The sequence below is a fragment of the Talpa europaea genome (assembly GCF_964194135.1).
Source record: "Talpa europaea genome assembly, chromosome: 1".
NCBI classification, from domain to species: Eukaryota; Metazoa; Chordata; class Mammalia; order Eulipotyphla; family Talpidae; genus Talpa; species Talpa europaea.
The window spans coordinates 26931298-26955066 of NC_140073.1; the positions used below are offsets into that span (position 1 = coordinate 26931298).

The 23769-nt window shown below is 37.7% G+C and overlaps 1 protein-coding gene across 1 annotated transcript in view; it reads right to left on the reverse strand.

Annotated features, from left to right (window-relative positions):
* The window catches only part of BBOX1 (gamma-butyrobetaine hydroxylase 1), a gene marked incomplete at its 5' end in the record, with an annotated part of 41922 nt that extends 18638 nt beyond the window's left edge, over positions 1-23284 (reverse strand). The window contains 3 exons of the mRNA XM_084242727.1: positions 4971-5169; positions 21587-21701; positions 23066-23284. Coding sequence (XP_084098853.1) covers positions 4971-5169; positions 21587-21701; positions 23066-23284 — 533 coding nt within the window. The remainder of the gene's footprint in view (positions 1-4970; positions 5170-21586; positions 21702-23065) is intronic.
* Between the last annotated feature and the right edge of the window lie 485 nt (positions 23285-23769).

The following is a 23769-nucleotide window of genomic DNA, read 5'->3' on the forward strand; positions in this document are numbered from 1 at the left end:
GCTAAAGTAACTTACTTATGCAATAAATTAAAAATTCTCAGAAAGAAGAAAATATGAGCTTCTGGTCTCTTTTCTGGAAAGAATGCAGTCTTGTTAGCTAAAGTTAAAATTTGTATTCATTTTTTATTAGACTTTCTGATGAAGACAGATCACTCACAGTTGCTCATAAGGTTGATTTTTTACCAAGAACTGATAAATGTTGACCATATTAAGAAGGAATTTTGATGTCTTGACCAAATAGAAATCTTCAATATCTTAGCATGTCTTTCCTTTCATTAAAATTTTCTGAGAAATAATTGTGTGTGAGGCACTTAACTAGTAATAAAAACAGAGTCTTATTAGGTCACCATTTCTCTCTGCAAGGAACTCAATACAAAGTGACAATAGCAATGAGATACATATAAATGCATTCATATATATATACATAATATTTGACAAAATTGACAATGGGGGTTTCTCTTCCAACTTTTATTCCTTTCTCCTAGAAAACTTCGCCATCAAGGCAGTGAGGTTACAGAATATTTCATTCACATGGTTGTGTGAAAAAAATACTGTGGAGATGATGCACTGACAAAATGATGAAAAACATCTGGGAAGATACAGATGTGGAAATAACATGTATTTTTGTCCTCAAGCTACTACCATTTTGATTTAGTAATTGAGCATAATTTTATATTTATAAAATGCTGTAATAAAATTGCATTCATCTGCTGTTTTGTCCTTTAAAAACAGCTAGACATGCATTTATTCATTAAACATGTGTTCCTTTCTTACTATATACTGACTGCACAAAATGATGGAATCTACTGTTTTTGTTTATCCAAACAACCATTTAACAATTAAGATGACAGCCAAGAACCAGAAATGGATATTATAATTTCAGTTTTACACCCATGCAATATTCTCCAAATATAATCTTGTTGAATAGGAAAGTACTAGGTGGGTATTAGTTTCCCAAAGAAGGCATGTCTAAAGCAACACCCAGTTATTATTGTTTCTGGCATTTAAGCAAGAATGAAAATGTGGTTCCTTGAACAATCTACACAGTTATCTGTAATCTGCTCCAGTTCCCTTTTCCTATCCCTCTCCTGTTTTGGCAGTCCCTCTTCTGGATTATTTTTTTTTGCCTTCATCTATTCATTCCACTCATTCATTCTTCAACCACTTATTTTTCAAGCCAGAGTGTAAGGCACTTTGCCAGAGGAGAAACAAAGAAATGAAAGAAAGGGACCTTGATTATGGTAGCTACTAATGAAAATAACTGTTACAAAGATAAGTCTGTTCAGGTGTTATCACTGTGTGAAGAAGAGCATGATCAATGCTATTTTGTAAGAGCAGAGTTCAGAGGATATAAAGCACCCAAGTTCTATCCCAGTTAAGACCTATTGAGAGGTCTTTTGATGTACCTCTTCCTCTCAACCAGAGAGGTCCTGAAACTTGGCTGCACTTGAGAGTTACCTGAAGAATTTTTAAAGGTCCTCTTAAGTCCAGTCTAATTCAAGTTCTGTTAATAAAAAATCTCTGGATATGCCAGTATGTTTTAAATTGACCATTCCAATGTGCAGTCCAGGTTGAGAACAACTGCTCCAAATACTCCTTATTTTAAATCTCATGTTACCCAAAGTTTAATATTACATTCCCACATTTTCTGTGGAAAGGGACATAAAAAGGGAAGTAACTTTAGGGAAAATAATCACTTCTCTCATTCTCTTAACAAAAAACCCAAAGAAAAAACAGGTAACATAACAAATAAAAACAAAGCAACAACAACAAACTATTCCCTTCTCGAGTTCCTATAGGCAAGGGATTAAGAATTATTCCAAAAAGATAAAAAGAAGAGATCTTGGTAATTATGGTGGAAATATCAATAAGGTGGCAGGAAAGATAATTTGAGGGATTCAGGGAGGAAATGGGATCTCATGTGGAAGGTGACTAAGTAGGTAAATCTGTCTGGTTAGATGTGACGGTCTTGGACAAAGGAAATGGTAAATGAAGATTGCTCAGGTTTTGTGCCATTGACCTCTGTGGCCATCACCTGCAACCTTGAAATGCAGGAGGCACTTAGCAGCATGGGCTTGGGGTGTGCATGCCTGATGGTGGACAGCTGGAGTGTGTTGTGGGCATGCGTGAGTGGGCAGTGACAGGCTATAAGGGCAGGGTCACAGAGGATGGGGTGGCAGAGGATGGGGAGATATAGAATGGTGGCGAGGCCACAAGAGAATGAAAGAGAGCCCAGAGAGATTAAAGATTTGCCAGGGGCTGGTAGGCCTGCCAGCCCCAGCCCCCCAATGCCCTGCCTGCCCTGCACTTGGTTGCTGCACTACAATTGCTGTAGAAAGGTCATTAAAGTATGAAGAGCCACTTAGGGCTCCAGAACTCTCCTTTACCCATCTGCCTGAATCAGTAGAGGACCTGCTCTGTGTGTTGCTGGCACTGTATAGTAGAAAGTCTGATCTGTTTTGAAAACTATCCTTTCGTAGTTATTTCAATAAATTTTACAATATTAGATCAGTGGTCACATTAATAAGCCTTCTTAGAACTTGTAAAAACCAAACAAAATGCAAGTCATAAACCAGGACTAATATTCTGATATGATGGATGGGGGTGCAAGTTAGGGAACTTCAACAGAGAGCCCCTAAATTTGGCTGTTATTGGTAAATTGCGAAATGCGTTGGAAGAGATACCAAAAGTGTGTTTTCAGTCCATAAAAATTAAGTACAGCAAATTCAAGGATATTTTTGGGAAGAGTTTTGTTTACCTCTGGAGCATGAAGACATCTGTTCTTTCCATGTTCTTTCTTCATTATTGACAATGAGGTGGATTAGGAAACCATGGATAGCACAGAGTCCAACTCTGGTTCCTTTTTTTTTTTTTTTTTAAAGGACACGTTTATTAGGAAAAGGAGGAAAAAAAAAATAGAGAAGAACCTGCGTAGTTGCAGAAGGGCAGGAAGGCTGCCTCTGGTTCCTTTTTTACTTCCTGTGGGAACTTGGGTGATAATCTAATACTCTGGGCTTCAGGACCTTACCAGTAAACAGGGATAATATCTATTTTGGAAAACTATAAAAACCAATAAAGAACAACTAATACCATTGAAGCTCTTAATAATTTCAATTTTTTCCTTTCCTTTGCCAGCTGTTACTATTGTGATCTTTAAGGCAGCTCCAATTCTTGCAGGTGTGGGGAGAGAAAAATTTCATGCAATAGAAACTTGCTAATGATACAAGCAAGTTCTTGGTTCTAGGTTGTTCATGTCTAAACATGAGAGTCATCTGTCATGAATAAATTTGTTCAAATAATAGGGGCAAGTGAATATATTTTATCTTCTGCTTATCTAGATTTCATTTAAAGGTGATAATTAAGGTTAAATGAACTACAAGGTCTGACTCTAGATGGTGGGTGACAAACTCAAAGACTAGCAGGATCTTTGCAAGTCTGAGGTGGGAGTAGTGGGTGGATTTGGCAAGTTGGAGAATGAACACATTTCTTTTTCAAGGCACAACTTTTACTTATGGCCAGCAAATTGTGGGATCCTAGGGATTTAGGCTTAGTTATTGCCAGGTTTAATTTCTCAAGAGATGTCAGTTCCATATTTAATGTAAAGTTTCCCAGTTTCTAAGTGTTGATGACAAATCTACTTTCTTTCAGCACTGTAAGTGTCAAACAAAATACATTGCACTGCAACCTGTGTGCTACCAGAGTGTATGTAACCTTTGGATTTTAATGATCATTTCACGGCCAATGTTCTCTATTCTATGAACCCAAGAATAATTGTATCCATGGCAATGAGGGGCTCACCTTAAAGATTAAAAACACAGTCATACACCCTCTTTCATATAAGTATTTTCTGTTGTTAGTGTTTCACTTTCTATAATTAATGTTACTTCCTAGGAAACTCTTATGCAAATAGCCTCTTGTTCCCAAGTTAAAAATCAATTATATTTCCTGTTTTGTGCTAAAGTACATAAAGTTTAATTTTCTGCATGTTAGCTTTTTCTTTCTTTTAATACATCTAGTGCCTGGTTTCAGTTCCCTAAGGCCCAACATTATTTTCTGCCAACTTTATTTAATTTACTCTTGGGAGGTAACTCTAATGAACATGAAGATTTGTAAAGTTGAGTGTTTCAGAAAAGTCTTGGAAAGTAGTCTTCATTTTACCTGCTGTGGACTGAACTGTGTCCCCCTAAAAGTCACATGAAGAAGGCTTAACTCCCAGTATGATGTTATTTGGAGATAGGGCGTTCAAGGAGATAATTAAGGGTAAGTAAGTCTCAAGGGTGGGCCTCTATTCTAACAGGATTGGATTCTCATAAGAAGAGGCAGAGACACCAGGAGTGTGGGTGCATTGAGGAAAGTCCATGCGAGGACACAGTGGGAAAGCTCTACAAGCCAAGCTCTCACCAGAAACCAACACTGTTGGCACCTTGATCTTGGACTTCTGGCCCTGAATTGTGAGAAAATAAATTTCAGTTGTTGAATACACCCTGGCAAACTAACCCACCAACTATAATTAACCTGATATCTTTGGGCTTTTAGACTCTTTAAAAATACCAGTCAGGGCCTCCCTGATGATACAAGGGGTTAAGCAAAGCACTATGAAGCTATCCACAGCCACTGCTGCACGAGTTCGATCCCCGCCCAGGGAGATACCCACATGGTGCAGCAGACCTGTCCTGTCTCACCTGCTGCTCCCCTCAGCAGAGTATTTTAGTAGAGCTACCTGTTCTGTTCCCCACTCTGGTGAATCCTCTCACCCTCTGCACCTCTGGCCTGTACCCCAATTCTTGTATGCATAAATAAATCTTTAAAAAAATAAAAATACCAGTCATTCTCAGAGAAATTGCATTTTTAGCTTCGTCTTTCCATCTGATTTCCTGCTCAAGACACTATGGCAATTTCTGTATCTCTAATCTTGAAAATATGTCAATATTTACATAAAATGGCAGAATATAAACTATTTGGTGACTTACCCATAAAATGTAAGAAAAAGGAAGCCAATCCTTTTCCCAAGCTTCAAAATTTCTCCTCGTTTATCTGCTGCTCCTGTGATTCTCACTATGCCTACTTTCTTGAGGCTGAAGAGCCACTTGTATGCATGTTCATCACTTCTTAAAACATCTTCAAAATCCAAAGTAGGTAGCTGGAGCTCTGAGCCCCAGTACTGACATTCTGTGAAGTAAGAAAATAAAGAAACTAGCTGGGACTACATTGTTTTGACATACCAAGACAAACCTCAAAGAAGGGACTAGTTCATTGACCTTTGATTCATCGTGGTGCTTACTGCAAATGTTCAAGGCAAATTTTCTTCACTGGAGCCATGCCAATATACTATAAGCCTCTGTCTATAACTGTGCCAGATCCACAACAGGTAACAAGTTCCTGCCATATCACAGAAAGAATGTTTAGCTTATGGATATATCTGGATCTGTATGTCCTCAGAGCATTCTCTGCCTGGACACTGCTAGAAATAACCCAGAAATATTGTGTATTTTAACAGTCAAGTTATATTGCTCTATGGCAAGTAGATGACAAAATCAGAATGGTGAACCAGAAAAGCATGTGCCTATCCATGGAAGGAGGGGAGTAAACAAGGTAGGCATAGTCCCTTCTTACTATTTCACCTGATAAGAAGCTTTCTCTCAGGTCATTCTTGGGAGTTAGCAAAAAGATGGTCATGCCGAAGAAAAGGCGAGAAAGATCAAGTGTGGTCGTGGAATGCACAGATCCTTTGATGTTAATGCTCTAAGAGACGAAGTCAGATGCCTTCCTCTGCTCTCTGATTCCTCATGGTTAAGTGCTCATAAAACTGTTTACTTGTGTAAACTAAAAGCAACAATTGAAAGGGCACCCCTCTTTCTGGCCTCCACTACGGGGCCTGAGTCAAAGAGCCAAGGCACAGCTGGACTGGACTTGGGATGAAGTTGTTTGAGCAACAACAACAAAAGTTGTCTCCTGACAAATTAAACTCCTACAAGATTAAATAAATAAAGATTAAATGCAGAGCCAACATAACTAGATAAATGAACTGGACACCTACTCTGATCTTTGAAATGTTTCCCTTGCAAATTGCATAAAGTCGTCATTAAAAACTCAAAATTCAGGCAGGTTTCCTAGAGCTATCTATATACTAACTTAATTTCTGCTTCCTTAATTTTTTAAAAGTCAACACTTGGAAAACAAGAAAGCAAAACAAATATAAAAATCAATTTGCTTGCAAACTAGACTCTCCTAAAGGAAGAGAAACAGAAGAAACATACTTTTGTCAAGGGAAATAAGTCAGATATTAGCAACTGCATTTTGAACAACAAACTAATCCACTTGGTTTCTTAATTTTGGGGGAAAAGAATTTGCCTTGGGAGGACACATCTTCCTAATGAACAACAGAATGAGGACTTATGATATCATTATCATCCTGAGCAATGCCTTAATTTTTATCTGGGGAATACAGGTTATGACATGGAAAAGACCCCCAAAGTCCCCAGTTTAAGAATGAAGAATTCTTTTGTTGTTGTTCTGGACTGGAAATCATTCCTTCTTTGATGTCAACATGTCTGTTTCTAAGGAAACAGGGATTTCCTAAGAAACAGAAAGCAGCTTTAGTTATGAAAAGACACATGCTGGTTCAGGAAGCCGCTTCTTGCTCTTCCACCAGTTAGTTGCAGAAGGACGTTTGCAGAGGGGTGTGTGTGCGTGAAGACCTAATCAGAGTATAAATGCACAATATTGCCAAAGTTTCTGGGTTATTAAGCACCATAGCTTTCATAATGAAGAAGAATTTCTGGGACCTAAATTGCAAACTATAAATTAGGCATTAATTCTTTTGGGCCATGTTAATACGTTTTTAAAATTGAAGACATTCCACAGCCTCAAGTGACTTACCGTATCTCTGCAGGAAGCTGAGCTATCCAGCCACTGGTCATTAAGTTCTCTGTCTGTCTGTCTGTCTGTCTCTTTCTTTATTCTGTATCAAGTGCTTCCTAACTTTTAGGAAACCTTAGACTTTAATATTAACCAAGTCAAGGAAAAGTAGCTCAGCTACTTTTGTCAGAGCACACTGGCTACAGCAATAACAAAGAGGGATGAAGATTTTGGAATAATGAATAAAATTTTTTTTCAGCGGGTTGGTTTTGCCAGATACTTGGTACTCCCTGACTTTTATTAGCTACCCAAGAGTCATGTGTTGACTTCTCAATAAGCCTAATGTTGCACCATAGACACTGTGAGGGACAGCAGCCCAGAGTCAATGGGAGAACCAGTAGCTAACAATTGAAACCCAATTTAATAGATGCAAGAATTGGAGTATATCGAGACCACCACCGAAGATCAGATCTTCCCATTCTTCTTTAATGCTCCTTCAATGATGCCAGCTATTATTTTATGTGCTTGAAGTTTCCCAAGTCTGTGCCTCATGCTCCAAATATTAGTTTTAAAATAGAACATCACTGGTTTTATAAAGATAGAGCCTCTTTTCAAAGGGCAACCTACTTGGCTTTATTTTGAATGTTGGGTTATGTTGTTTGTTTTGCTACTCTCATTTTCTCATCAAATTTAAGTCTCCAGATTGTAATATATTACCAATCAAAAAGGCCTGCAAAAAAGGTGATAAATGTCACAAACATTGTATATTGGCTGCCTAACTAGAAAATTCATTAGGCTTCCAGTTAAAAGAAAAAAATCATGGGCAAAACATGAATGGTAAAGACATCCATAACAAATCACCTGATCTTTCCAAAGCTTACACCTAAGTCGAAAATTAAAAGGAAAAAAAAGGTAAAGACAGCTTTAAGCTTTTGATTTCTGAATGAAAATTACGGACACCCAAAATAATAGAGGTGGATATGAAAACAGACTGACCTGGTATTTTTACACAGGCTTTAGGATTTCCCATCATTATTTATTATTATTGAAAAAAAGACTATCTAAACTATAGCTGAGGTTGCTTCTCATTCTTAGGCACTGTGATGCTATGGCCAGGGACAGGGTTTCTGTTCTATTTAGATTGATGAATGGATTAGTGTACATGGCTATCTATATCAGATGTGCTGCCTTTATGACAAATGACTAAGCAATTTATTAACTTTTCTTATTATATTTAAAAGAAAAATATTATATCTGATTGAGAGCAAATTAACCTGGAGAGACAGTATGATATCTATGAATGCAGTATTATCAAATAAAATTTTGAGATGATGGAAATATACTGTATTTGCATTCACCAAGCTCTGTAGCCATGAGGAACAGAAAACATTAAAACTTGGCATCTGACTAGTGGAAATGAACCAAACTGATTTATTGATTGGATTAAATTTTAACTAACTAAAACACATACTTAGATAGTGAATGTGACTGTTACTATATGAGACGTGACATGAACAGAGTAAAGAATATGGTGGCAGGGCCTCCCCGGTGGTGCACTGGTTGAGCACTGGGTTGTGAAGCTGCAGCCTCTGCAGTGCTGGTTCGATCCCCGGGGACTGGTCGAGGGTCCCACAGGTGCGCAGACCCCTCCTGCCACCCACTGCTCCCCTCAGCTGTGTACCTCGTCAGTCTGCCTGTTCTGTTCTCCGCTCTGGCTCTGGTGAATTCTCTCATCCTCCTGCGCTTCTGACTGTACCCACTGCTTGTATAAATAAATAAATAAATCTTAAAAAAAAAAAAAAGAATATGGTGGCAGACAAACCAGGGTGTGAATTATTATCTTCCCTCTTACCAGGCAGTTTTTTGGTTTCTTCCCTGAGCCTCCATCTTTTGATTTACACAGTAGCCATAATTATATATTTCTTACAGGCTTTCTGTTGATCATATAATGAGATTATGCAAAGAGCCTAGTACAGTGCCTAGCTCATTGGAGCTCCTTAATAATAACAAAAACAATAGATAATATTTGCTGAATACATTTCTAGAAGAAAGCACAGTACAAGAGGTTTTCTATAAATTATTTTACTGTCAAAAATAAATATATATTAGATAAATGTTTTTAGTATTCCCATGCATAGAGATAGGAACAGAGACTGAGTTATACAGCCAATAATTTGCAGAACAAATTAGGCAAATCCAGGCAATTGATTCTATAGTCTATAATTTTACTGATTACACGTAAAATAAACATTTGATGACCTGAAATACCATCGTCACACATATTATGGGTGTTTGAATACCTGTAGCTTCTGTTGTCCCTTATAAAGAAACTATTAGATAATAAGAAAGCAGGGCAGGTTATGATTAGGAACACTTTGTCTGAACTTGTTCAAGCATGGGTGTTTACAGATAGATCTTGGCTTCTCTCATCAGGATTTTAAATTCAGAAAAACATCATGAACAGGTTTCCTTGCACAACATTACTATTCACTTTGGTGAAAATAATCAAAGCTTAGAAACCAGTTTGCTCCTCTTTACCTTATGCCGGTGTATTTCAGTGATCCATGCCAGTTTGTTTTTATCTCTTTTTTTTTTGGTTTTATTTTTTTTTAATTTTTAAAATTTTATTTATTTATTTATTTTTATTTTTATTTATACAAGCATTGGGTACAGTGAGAAGTGCGGGAGGGTGAGAGAATCCACCAGAGCCAGAGCGGGGAGCAGAACAGGCAGAAGGACCGAAGTACATTGCTGAGGGGAGCAGCGGGCGGCAGGAGAGGTCTGAGCCCCATGTGGGACCCTCCTCTGGTGGCGGGGGAGCAGCCGCGAATCGAACCAGCGCTGCAGAGGTTGCGTGCAGCTTTGCAACCCAGCGCTCAACCACTGCGCCACCGGAGAGGCCCTTTATTTATTTTTTTAATTAATTTTTTTTTCAGTTTGTTTTTTCTTAAGGACATGATTACTTTCCTGAGAGTTTTGGTAACTGCGTGGCAGGCAGGGAAATAGAACAGAGATCAAAAAGACATTTTCATAAGATGTAAATGTTGTGCAAACTTTGAGTATGTATTTTGAATACTTTGTGATTTCAGTAGGATTCCTCTTAAGGCACACACTATATACATCCATATACATTTATAGCATGTCTTAATGAATTTTTGCTTCTACATTTGTCATTTTCCCATTAGAGAATCAATCTCTCTCTTTTTCTCTCTCACACACAGAGTAGCTTTTGTTTTAAATATACAGAATGAGGGGCATCCCTGGTGGCACAATGGGTTAAGTATCAGCACTATGAAGCCATCTGCAGTAACTGCAGCATGAGTTTGATCCAAGGCCAGGGAGCTAACCCACATGGCACAGCAGACCTCTCCTGTCTCGCCTGCTGCTACCCTCAGCAGTATTATTTCAGTATATCCGCCTGTTCCTCTCCCCACTCTGTCTCTGGTGAACCTCTCACCCTCCCCACACCTCTGTTTTATACACCAATTCTTATATGCATAAATAAATAAATCTTTAAAAAATACAGAATGAGCTAGATTCTTTCAAAAACTATGCTACTTTTTACTTGTATAACATTAACCTATCCACACAAAGAGACTTTGATATAAGGCAAGACAGTTAATACTATAGATGGCATATTCCATCCTGGGAATAATCCCAAGTATATAGGATTTTACTATCCAAGTATGATTATAATGCCTTTTTTTTTTTTTTTTTTTGCATAGAAGAACTATGGTGTAGGCCAAAGGTGCAGGGAGTGAGAGGATTCACCAGAGAATGAATGATGAGTGGGGAGCAGAACTGGCAGATTTAACTGAAATAAACTGCTGAGGGGACAGCAGTTTATTCAGCGGGCGAGACAGGAGAGGTCTGTTGCATCATGTGGGCTAGCCCCCTGGCCAGGGATGGAACATAGGTCATAGAGGTGATAGCTTTGACTTAACCTCTAGGCCACCAAGGAGGCCCTATAATGCCTTTTAAGTTCTGCAGAGTTCACAGTTTTCAGCTCTAGTTCTCATTTCAGCATGCCTTGGCAGGAATTTTGCAGAAATCAGTGGCCCACGGCCAGGGCCCATGACAAAAGCCGTGTCCTATATGAGCCACTCACATACCTGGCTTTGCTGTGACTTTCAGAAACAGTACTGTGCTAAACCATTTCCCAAATTCGTTATAACATCCTGAATGTATAACTCTAATTTCAGGGAGAAATAAACTAGATTTCATTATGTTAACCAATAAAATTATTCTATCATATCGGCATAGCAAACTTAGCTCTGGAAAATTAATTAAAAACATTTTTCCAGTGTTTTCACAAATGTAAAAAACAACTACCAGGGACCCAAAAGAAAACATGTTTGGCTAGAGTAAATCATCATTTGTCAGGTGAATACATTAAAAGTAAATTTAAATTTCACAGTTGGGTCCGGATACATAAACAGTATGGAAAATGATGGAATATTTCAGGCATGAACCACACTTTCTAATTTAACTTATGGCCTTACTAATAAATACTTCCTTGAACATATGCTTCACACATCATAAAATTTATGAAAAAGCTGCATGCTGGCTTTCAAGGAAGCATTTGTATAGGGTTTCCTCCTTGGGGCTAAGCATCACATTACTGGATCCCGAGTTGTATTTCAAAAATGGAAAAGACACAAAGAAGTTCTTTGGCTAAAGATTCGTGAGTACAACAGGCTGGGTTGCAAAGTATTAACTGGAGTTTAGGATCTTCTGACCACCTGTGCTGAACTGTGCAGTCAGCTCTGAAATAGTTAATGTAATGCACTGGGGATTAGCCAACCTCTTAATATTTTCCCCTATAAATACCTTGTAGGGGCCCAATCAAAACCAAAACTTAATAGAGTAAAGGCACCTGAGTGGAAATAGAGATTTGATATTTTTCTCTGTGCTGAAAAATCCTGCTCTCTTTGAATGTTCTTTTACTTCTTGTCTAGAGAACGCTACAAGTCTCTAAGATCCTGGTCACTTCCCTTTAGATGAGACCTTTCAGTTGCTCACTTTGCAATGAGGATTTGGATATCAGCAATTTATTAAGGAAGTATCCCTGTGAGCTCTAATAGGAGATGAGGAAGTAAAACATGGAAGAAAGTCTCTGGAAGGTGTTTTAATGAATGGCTTACTGCTTTGGCAAAAGAGACTCAGCAATACCTTGTGGCAATGCTATAGGATATACTTCAGAGTTTAACCACCATAGGCTAAAAATCTGAGAGGGACAGGGCACCGCTCATTGGTTGAGGACTGGTTCTCTGGGCATTCATGCCTGGGTCTTTCTGGTCTTCCCTGTGTGTTGGTCAAGCATGCTCCCTTGGACAGAGAAAGCCCTCCAGAAGAGTTGATGTCTTACAGGAGGAAGCTGCCAGCATGGGAAGGAGGTTGAGGGGCTATGAGGGACATTGACAGTCTCTGCAATGGCTTCCTTCAGAATCACTTGATCTGCTAGATGTCTGTCCTTTGGAGTTCCCTAGCGCTCATGTGCTTTTAAACAAACTGAAGTTTCTGGAAAGGAAAGAAACACATTTTCATTTTTGACTTGCTAGTATCCTCTACACTTAACCCTATGGCAAGAGTGACCACCTAGTTGCAGAAAAGAACACATAAAACAAGGAAGCTGCATTAAATAGCCATGCCTGATAAAAAACTTGAAAAAATGAGAACTAACATTTATTGAGCACTTAGGATTTCAGGCATTCTTTTTTTTTTTTTTTTTTTTTTTTTGGTGGGACCCTCGCGGGCGGCAGGGGAATGAACCGGTGCTGCAGAGGCTGCGGGCAGCCTCACAGCCCAGTGCTCAACCGCTGTGCCACCAGGGGAGGCCCTTTCAGGCATTCTTGTAAGCACTTACATGGATTCATGGATTCATGCATGTAATCCTCACAAAGAAGCCCACTATAGAGACCCCTTTATTATCATTCCCATTTTATAGATGAGAAAAGTTCAAGGATCTTAGATAATTAGCCCAGTGTCACACAGCTAATTCATGGCAGGACTGGTACAGCTTCACAATTTGATACTAGATCATCAGAAAAAAGAAGCAAAATATTACCTGGTGGGGGAAAACAAATACCAACAGATGCCAGGAAGGGAGATTTTGATGCCAGACTGTGTTAGAACTGCTAGGGCAAACACATCATTCTGGCCTACCTCCCTGTCCTTGCTGAAACTACACCTGTGACATCCACGAGAAGGTTATAGAACACCTTGATTACATAGAGCTCACCTTCCTATGAAGCAGTCCATTCACACTAGTGTTAGGCAGCTCCAATTGTCACAAGCTTCTTCCTTATGTTGAGAAACAGTCTACCTTTGTACTTAGTCACCTCTCTTTTTAGTCTTAATTCTGTGCTTTAGAATCACAGAGTATGTCAGTCTTGATGTATATAAAGACTTGATGTATATAAAGACATCAGTCTTGATGTATATAGACAGCTACTATGCTGTGTTTTTTTCCAAGGCCAAATAGCCTCTGTCTTTCCCCAGTATTCCACGTTTATGGCTTCTGAACCCTGCATTCCCATTTTTTTAGGTGATGTGTTCAAATTTGCTGATATCCCATAGCAGCATTGGTGTCTTGAATCAGACATGATACCTCATTAGGCATAGCATGGCCCCTTCTTACCTGTGGGATTGCAACTCATTCTTATTCGTGCAGCCCAAATCTAATTATTATTTTTTTAAGTTATGATCCTGTTGACTCATCTTAACTTCTCAGTTAACTGAAACACCTAAGAATTGCCTGTCAGCCAAGTCTTCATTCCAAAGTTAGTCCATTGAGAATTCACTAAGCACTGATAGCGATGAGGCTGTAGGTGCAAGTTGTTGCATATTTTGTCGGAGTAAAGAACTCAAAGTTTGAACATGACAGGTCTAGGTTCATATCTGAATTCTGACACTTCTCACTTGCATGACCTTCAGAAAGTGATACACTCTCTCAGTTCAATTCCTTTATCTGGAAAAACAAAGGATGGCAACCACCTCAGGATTGTTGTAAAATTTAAGTGGAGGTGATACCTTTATAGAATTTAACATAGTGTGCTGATTAAATCTGTCCTGGAACCAGAGCAGCTCAGTGGGACTGGAGGAGAGGATGACTATGACAATTGTCTCCATGGCTTGACTGCTAATCTTCATGAGCACTATTATATATTTTCCTAGCTGACTGTTCTCACATTCTCTATCATGAACCTCCCCCACTTTCTCCCACTGATGCTTGACTGATGACTTGGCTTCTTATTAAGTGAAAAGAAATTAGTATGACTCAGAAGAGGACTTCCATACACTCTCACCACCACACCCTCCCTCCTACTTGTGTCTGTGTCCTTATCACCACTGGATGTTTGTAGCTATATTTGTAAATTTACTGATCACTTTCTCTACCAAAATATAAACTCCTTATGGACAGGGTCTTCCTCTGTTTGTTCACCACTGAATTTGGAATAGCTAGAACAGTGCCAGGCATATAGCAGATCCTCAGTAAGTATTTGCTGGATAAACTAATATGGTATGGTAGATGCTCAACAAATGATTAGTTATTAATTGTTTCCCTAGATTCCAACAGTGGGGTAGACAGTCAATTACACTGTCTTTGGGGCACTAATTGCACTGACACAGAGAAAGGAACCCACACAAATGTCTGTGACCACCTAGCAGGGGGGGAGGATAGAATGGTATTTAATAGAGAAGGCCTCTTAAGTCAAGTCTTGGCTTTGCTACTTTTCATCACTTTGATTTTGGACTTCTATCAATCTCATTTTCCTCATGTGTAAAATGATATTAACCATTCACTAAGACCAAAGTTCTGGATTGAAAAAAATACAGAATTTTGAGAGCATAGTAATTTAGAGGATTTATTGGATGGAACAGAGCTTAAAATGACCCGATTTGCTTAGCTAGAAATCAGGCAAATCAACAAGATGTATAAATAAGAACATCAAAAGTAAAAATTCCTACAGGGCTAGCCATATTAAAAAAAATTAATCAGATTTTTTTCATGGGTGTATTGGATGTTTGGAACTGGAATTAAAATGAGGGATCTTAAATATAATAAAGATAGCCACTACCCGAAAACTAAACTTGTGTAGCTCTACACCTTGCCATTTCAAAGAAACAAAGTGGAAACAGAAATGAGATGCAATGGTTTTTAAATTAGTATTCCTGCTTTTTTGGGGGTTGTAAATATCCCAGTGTGTAGGAACTAGCAAAAATAGCTAACTTCATAGCGTAGGTATAGGTTTGTTAAAAACAAAGCAAGCATATAAAGCAATCCAAGTTTACATCTTGAAATTGCCATACATTGTAATTTTCTAAATTTGTAAGTTCTAAATTTGCTGTCCAGCTGCCAATGTTATAAAACTTATTCCTGAGCTGCAAGGAAAATTAAGCCTAATTTGTGAGAAATGGAGGCTTTTCACTCATTGAAAAAGTCCATTCTACTTTTACCCTGCTTGAAAAGGAAAAAATTTTCTAAGTAGTGTAACTGTAGAAAATTACTTTTCCAAGAACAAAAAAAGTTAGTATACCTTTCTTAGTTTAATTTATTTTTTTGTAGTAAGTATGCTGAAAAAAAATGGTGAAAAGGAAATGGAGTGTAATCAGTTTTCCTGGAAATTTGCTTAATGCTCTCAAAAACATCCTCAAACATTTTTAAGGTTTTTAAAGACACAATCTCTTTAAAGATGCCGCCTCTTCAAACTTCTCAAAGCATAATGTTAAGCAATTTAAGTAATAAAATATTTTAAAAATATAATTAATGTCTCTTACCAAAAAAGTTTTTTTAAGTAATGAGAGTATAATATACAGAATTTAAAAAGATTTGTAGCCTGTATCCAGGTGTAAAATAGGCTTATCACTATAAAAAAGTAGAATTCATTGCTCAGTATGGGGTTATTTGTTTTCTCGCTGGAAGTATGGCTGGAGATAAGGAAAGGCAGAGGCTGTGGGGAAAACCTCCACAGCAGGGTGGGCAGGACATTTCTGAGGCTCTAATTTGCCCATCTTGGGCTCATTAACAGAACAAGGGTGTCCCCATCCCATGTAAGGATGGTAGATTCTTTAGATATGATGGCCAAATTACCAAGTACAAAGCAGGCATTGAATGGCATAACACATAAGTAGTTCAGAAAAGAATAAGACACATTGGAAAACATCAACAAGGCAGAGGAAAAATGAAGCAGTACTTGTATCCCTAAACTCAGCATTGAGGAGCCCTGTATTCATTTTATCAACATGTGAAAGCTTTTCTCTGAAAGTTCATAGGTCTGTTTCATATATCATAGGCCAAACAGAATCAAGACTTGCTTCTTAAACATACGAAGACTTTGAGCTATTCTTCTAACAGTTCATCAGAGTGCAATCCTGTGTGACTTCAGAGAAGGAATCTTGATTCGGTCTTTCTTGGGAAGGGAATACATTTAGGTACATGATGAGGTGGCTTGATTGCTCTGATGCAGCTGTTCTAACAGAGCTGTTCAGAGGCCATTCTGATCTGGCAGCCCCAGTAGAGTTGGGATATTCTAGAATAGTCTGAAAAAAATCAACTTCCCAACTCTTTGTATAATTACCAAAAACTCTGTGAAATAAATACCCCCACTCTATCCCTGAATACACTGGAAACTTCTACATCTGAGGATTAGAAAATGGATGAGGGATGATGGGGCAAGACTGAGAGACAAGGCTGAAGAATCACAAGGGAGTTGGGCATATTTATTTTATACATTATTTGATAATTTTAAAAAAGTGATTTTTTTGCTTTTTGAAAAATCTCTGCAAAAAAGCCTTCTGCATTAAACTCTGTTCTTTGTGCTAAAATAAAAATCTATGCCTTAAAGTAAACATATGGCTTTCTACAGGAAAAGGGGAGCTCTATTTTTTCTTTCCATGTGCAAGTCATAGATTTCCAAGGGCCCTGGCAGTTACTTGAGAGATTTTGTTCCCTCTTGTAGCATGCTCCTGTTGAAAGAGAAGAGGGTCTTTCTTGGGAAGGGAATACAGCTCTGGCTAGAGGGTTGAAATCTGAGTAAGTGATGGGGGACACTCCCTATCACAGCAGAGGGTCGGGGTGGTAGTGTATATCTGGCAAGGTGTGAACCTACCCCCTAAATCATATGCAATGCTGTAAACCAATGTTACTTCAACAAAGGGAAAATTAACTAATTAGTTAATTAATTAATTAGAGGGATATGTTGATAGTAGGGAAATTTGCTTTTCTAACTGTGCAATGTACTCAGCCCCTGGATTGCTGAGAAAACTGAGTCAATGTCCTTCCTGGAAAAAATATCTTCAAATTACAATCTTTAAAATTCCATTTGAAATATCAAATATTACTAAAGTTAGAGTATAATTTACAAATATTTCAGTACCACTTCAAAGAGAGATGGGAAACAAGCATACATTATTACATTGAGTGTTAATAAAAAGAACAACTACATATAAATAATACATATATAATTATATTATATGCCAATTATTTTCACTTTAGTTCTTTTATAGCCTGGGACTTGTGCATCTTGAGGTCACAAAATGGGTGTACAATTATGCCAAAATTTCCCGTGGAGGCTAAAATATAATTGCATAAAAAGTCCTTATAGTTCTAATCTTTTATAAAAGTCTTCAACTTTCATCCATATATTTGAATATATTAACATACTGAGCATCCACAGGCAGTTTTAACTGGGTAGAGACTATAGAGCAGGGCCAGCAAGCCCTGTTCTACAGGTCAACTCATCTTTCAAATATAAATTCGACCCCCTTCTCTCTGCTACTCCCATAATTTTAGCTCTCAGATCACATCTAGACCTTCCTATGATCACCTGCTGCAGTAACTCCCCAAGCCAGTCCACACAACACAGATGACCATGGCTAAGACCTTTCCATAACACAAATGCCATCACTTTACTGAATTTTTTTTCTGAGATAAATACAAAGCTAGAATCAAATGGGGGAAGCACAGAGGCAATAAGAGAGAAAGGACACTAAGGAGACAATTACAAACTTGTAGACCTTTGAAAAATTATATGCATTTGATCAAAATCAGATAGACACAACTCTGAGGTGTAAAATATATTAAAAATAATCATCTTAAAAAGATCTTAAACTCATTTCTTTGCCTCGGTGAAAAGAGAGTTGGCCTGGTGGACAATTGGAAGGGAATATACCTGGCCTCTGTGTTGGGAAAACTTAAGGGTTTTAGGGGGTCCATAGGAGGGCATGTCAGTCACTTCATAGTTTGTTTCCTTTTTCTGTTGCCTAACAATTTGAACACCAACATTAGACTAATTGCAGTTTTCTAACCTCACCCAATTATTTTACATATCTCTGCTTTTCTACATTTTTTTCTGTCCAGAATGTCCTTAATTTCTTGTCTGTGGTTATATCACCCTGAACATGCCCGATCTCATCTGATCTCAGAATTTCCTTGCTTTCTTGTCTTTGCCTAGCAAATTTTTCAAGATCTAGCTCAAGCATTGCCTCCTTCCAAGAAGTGTTTTCTCATCCCTTCTCTTAAGATTCCTCACTATGTCATCATCATGAACCTTCCACGCCTGATTCAAGGCACTTAAAATAATCTATTGTACATTTTTGTTCTAATGGCTAATGTCCCTCCTGGACACATAAATCTTTTGAAGAAAAAAAATCCACGTCTCTTTTTAAATTTGATATTGCCTTACAGTTTCTGACAAAATAGGTGCCTGATATATGTGAGGTTGAACAGAAAATTTTGAGAGAATGATTATTATTCATATTATTATTCCTTCCAGCTGTGACAGTCCTATGACAGGAGTGATTTTTTTTTTTTGGCTGATTATCATTTGTTTTTTTCATTTTTGAATTCAACATCTAGTGCCCAGGGAAGATCAGGGAAAAGTGGCTTGCATCTTGACACCAGATTTTAAAAGTCTCACAACTCTGGCACTAAAACCAAAATCCTATCAATTACACATATAACTGAGTTTTTTATTTTTACATGTTCTAGAGTATAAATATTTGAAAATATGCAAAGGTAGTGAAATCAGGCGTCAAATTCTACAGGCAAATGGCACATACGTTTCTTCTTTAACCCACCAGCTGCACAGCTTGAGAATATATTTTTAAAATGTGACCTTGTTTTAAACCATTAAAATATTTTCCAGTGTCTAAACAGCAGTCATTCCTCCTTACATTATTCATTATAACAGCTTGTCAGTGTGACCATTTATTCCCATTACTTAACTGAATGTAGTATCATTTCCATTTTGCTACTGCCTTATAGTACCAAGAAATATACACTATAAAACTACAGTTCTCAAGAAATATTAACAGAGAGGGTTGGCCATATCCATTTCAATGTCTAAAAGCTTAAGCTGTAATAATATAAAGTTGGCTTTTATTACATGAAATAATCAAAAGAAGAACTTGAAGGAAATGAAAGTAAAATATAGCAGGATTACAAAATTAAGGCAGAGTTACAAAAGAAGATATTTTAGTAAACTAAATAAAAATATTAATGCATTCATTATACTGTTATTTGAACCAGACAAGTGATACTCAGTTATGTAACCAGAGATTCTTTGAAGAGTCTAGCAAGGCACTCATTGTACACTTAGGGGAAGTAGGAAAAACATCTCTCCATGGACATTCATCTGGATTCCACCCAATAGCTAGGCTAGATAAGGAGGAAAATGAATTCCTGGTGGTTTAGACAGAAAGTACTAGAGCAAAATCTTGTCAACATCCAGTATGGTTAGACTAAAGGAATCCAAGAATCTAATTTCACTGGCCTTAGGCTTGAAAAATAACAGTATCATTCTGCTGATAATCATATGAGAAGATGAAGATTTGGGGTTCAATTCATTACTTAGCAACATCTCCACATCCCAGAAACTACTATAAGTCTAGTATTTAAAGTCATAAAGAATTATTCTAAATAGTGCTGTAATAAACACAGGAGTGGAAACAATCTAAATGTACCAAAACAGATGAATGGATCAGGATGTGGTGTATATACACAATGGAATACTACTCAGCAATCAAAAAAGATAAACTCATTCCATTTGCAGCAAAATAGATGGACCTGGAAGGGATTATTATTGAGAGAAATAAATCAGAAGAAAGATAAATACTGGATGATTTTGCTTACATGTGGTATATAGACAAACCAAACTAAAGGTGAGTCAAATAAACCTTAAAAGCTGCCATAGATCTGAGGCCTCCAGCAGCGGGGAGAGAGAGTGGTGAAAACGAGGGGGAAGAGCACACTGGACTAAGGCTACCAGAAGGGAGATGTGGTTTGCTAGGAACAAAAGGGAGCGGGGGTGGGGGGTGTCTAGTGAAGGATTCCTGGTGCTTTGGTGGTGAGTGTGGTGAAATAACATAAAATTGTAAAGGTGTAGTAAACCTGTACCGTGATGTAAGTCAACATTATGTCACTAACTGTAACTTTAATAATAATAATTTTACAAAAATATAAAATCATGGATAATTACTTCATATGCTTGAGAATTTCACATTTGAAAGGGTAAGGTAAAAGCCTTTATCTTGACATATGACCCAGAATTTCTAGAGCAGACTTATACAATTCAACAGGGCTGGTGTGTTGCTCAGAAAGTTCAGGTAAACTTGTCCTGTTAGTGTGTTTATAGAAGTCAAGAATCTAGTAAATACATGAAAACAATCATGTTTTTTAGCTCTTGCCTTTCACCCACAAAATCTTAAGAAACAAATCTTCAGAATATACAGAAAGTAGACTATTAACACCTCACACTGGTCCCAGTGCCTCTGCTTGAGTTCTATTATTGTGTCTCTTAAAAGTCATATTTAAAAGATAACTTTCTAGGGCCTCCCTGGTGGTGCAAGGGGTTAAGCACCACACCATGAAGCAATCTGCAGCCTCTGCAGCATGAGTTCATGCCCAAGCCAGCCAGGGAGCAACCCACATGGCTCAGCAGACCTCTCCTGACTCGCCCGCTGCTCCCCTCAGCAGTTTATTTCAGTCAGTCTGCCTGTTGTGTTCCCCACTCTCTCTCTCGTGAATCCTCTTACCTCCCACAAGTCTGACCTGTACCCCAGCTCTTGTACGCATAAATAAATTAATCTTTAAAAAAAAGATAACTTTCTACCTCTATTAACTATTTTATTTTGCCTCTCAGTAGAAGAAAAATCTTCGTTTTCACTAAATCCATCCATTACAGATTTTCTGAACATTTTTTTGTGGTTAGAGTGTTCCAAGTCCCATACAAATTTTTTCCAAGTAAATGTACATGTGCAAACACACATACACTCATTTATGCAAAATTGATGCAATACAGACCATTTCATGGGTTTTTGGAACCTATTTCATCTCTGGAAACCAAGTAAGAAATTTTATCTTTGGAAACCAGGTAAGGAATTCCCACTGCTGAATGTGAATAGTTCTGGCTATGTACAAATTTATTAAAAAGGGCAAGCTGCACTTCTGGTCTTCCTGCTCCTTTGCAGGGAACATTTACTGAGTGTCCATGGAGGGTTTAGGGTTAGATACTAATTTGCTGTACTTTTTTGTTGTTACTTTTCTGGATGGTTAGAATTACTCTTTCTCTCTTTTCATATCTACTCACGTGATCAGTGTTGTTAAATCATTAAATAGTTCACATAAGTTACAAATTTTAACCAGAGCACAAGGGTTTGAATTTGCTTCTGTGCAAATTTCTTATTATAGGGTTTTGAAAGACAGAGAAGACCATGACAAGATTACCTGGCAAAAACAATTCTTTTTGGAGGTTTTCTCTGGCCTTCTGTGAGAAGCATCTCTTCTTCAGCCACGTGGCTTCAAATTCACTGTAATGCTCATCTGGCCACGTGACATAAACCTTATAATATAGAAATAAAATATCATTTTTATGTATTTGATGCTTCCATATACTTTGCTCTTGCTCTGTTTCTGAATGTCATTTAAAATAATCAAGGAATTCAATAGTCCTTGCTTTTTTTTTTGTAAATTATATACTTACAGACATAAAATAACCTTTGGTAACAAGAAAACTAAAAGTCGACAACATACATCTGTAGTCTGAGGCACTTTCGTTATTCTACAAGACTGTAACCTGGCTAGTTCTGAAGTTCTTACTCTATTTCCTTTCAATCTGTGGTTCCCAAACTTTCTGGCTGGGATATCAATTAAGTTTGCTGCCCAGAGAGTACAAGAAATGTTGGGGGGGGGTCTATTTGATAGGTGCACATTCTAGTGTGAATGACACTGGAAGGTTGGTGGTGGATATGGAGAGGCTTAGCTACATACAGAGGTATGAAGATGTACTCCCAACATGTATACAGTATGGCGAACCAAAGGCAAATCCATAAAATTTTATTTAAAAAATTTCTGCTAAAAGTATAGAAATAGTAACAATGATGCTGGGGAGCAGATAATGATAAAAATAAAAATAGCACCATTTTCAGTGTATACTAGATAAGTAAAACAACAAACATAACTCATTTTGTCCTCCTACAACTCCAGGGCGAAAGCAGCATTCATGGTCACATTTTTTTCTGGCCAGGAATGTAAGAATAAATCACATTTCTAAGGTCACAGAACCAGTAAGCAGTGAACCGGGACCAGCAATCCTCTACGAGAGCTGAAGACGTGAGCAGGGAGCCGATGACCTTGTTGGTCACATTTCCTTTTCTGAGAATTGTCCTAATAAATTTGAATGAGAGAAACCCAGGACGGTGGCCACATCTGGTGTGTGGTTTTGGGAATCCCAGGACAAGACTTGTGTGTATACTTACTAATTGACTAAAATATGTTAATCAACACTAGTTTTTGAGAGCTTACTCTATGCCATACCCTAGGCTAAATTTTCATGCATAGCATAGTACTTATTGAATCCTCACATCATCTTCACAATACTACCAAGTTCTGGTAGTATCCCTGTTCTATATATGAGTAAACGAAGACCCAGAAGCATTCCTTTTATTACTGAAATAGTTTGATTGTATCTTCAAAGTTACCACTCACTGAAAGAATAATGAACTTGTAAATTTTATTCAAAACAGCAGTATTGGTAATAAAAAAAGAATAGCAGAAGCTTCTGTTTACTTTCCACGTTTACTTTGCATCAGACACCAACAAACATGATTATATATGATCAAATGAAAAGGACTTTATCATTTACATTATTCCAGAGCAGTCATTTTAACTTGGGAGAGAAGGGAGAAACAATGTAGATATATTTACCTTTTTTCTGTCAAATGTTAAGCTTTTAATGCCAATGTTTACATCAAGAGCTTCGATGAGAAGTTTCCGTGCTTTTGCAGAATTCAGGTAGCAATCAGGGCACTGGCAATTGTCTCTGAGCCAAACAGCGGGGTAGAGAGACTCGGCACCATCATGCCAGAGGATCTGCAGCAAATGAGGCCCATCCGGCACTTCTGCCCTTTCGATGGCACAGTGCATGGTGTTGGTCCTTGGGCGCTAATCTTGTCAGTTACCTGCTATAACAAATCAGTGTTAAAATGAAGCTCGGGCAGATGGGGTCTGACTTTAACCTCTGGATGGGTTAAGTGTACTCTGGCTTCTGCTATTCTATCAGCTGCCAGTTTGTGGTTTGACTTATCAAGGCAGGGAACTTTGTTCTGGTGAGATTATTTCGTACGCTGTGAACAGAAAGAGTGACTTAACGTAAATAAGATAGATGTGCTGAGTCAAGATTCAGATGAAAAGAATGCTTTGTTTTTTTTCCCAGAAATTTTAGATAATAAGTCAGAACCAATGACACGCAGGTATGTTTTCATAAAAATTCTAGAATTTTTAAAGGAGTAAATGCATCATAAATTGAATGTATAATTTTCATATCTGGTCTATTTTAACTAATGCATAATAGTAGCATGTTCCTCTTGAGAGAAAAAATGCTCCCATGACTTTAAATAAGTAACCTTGTT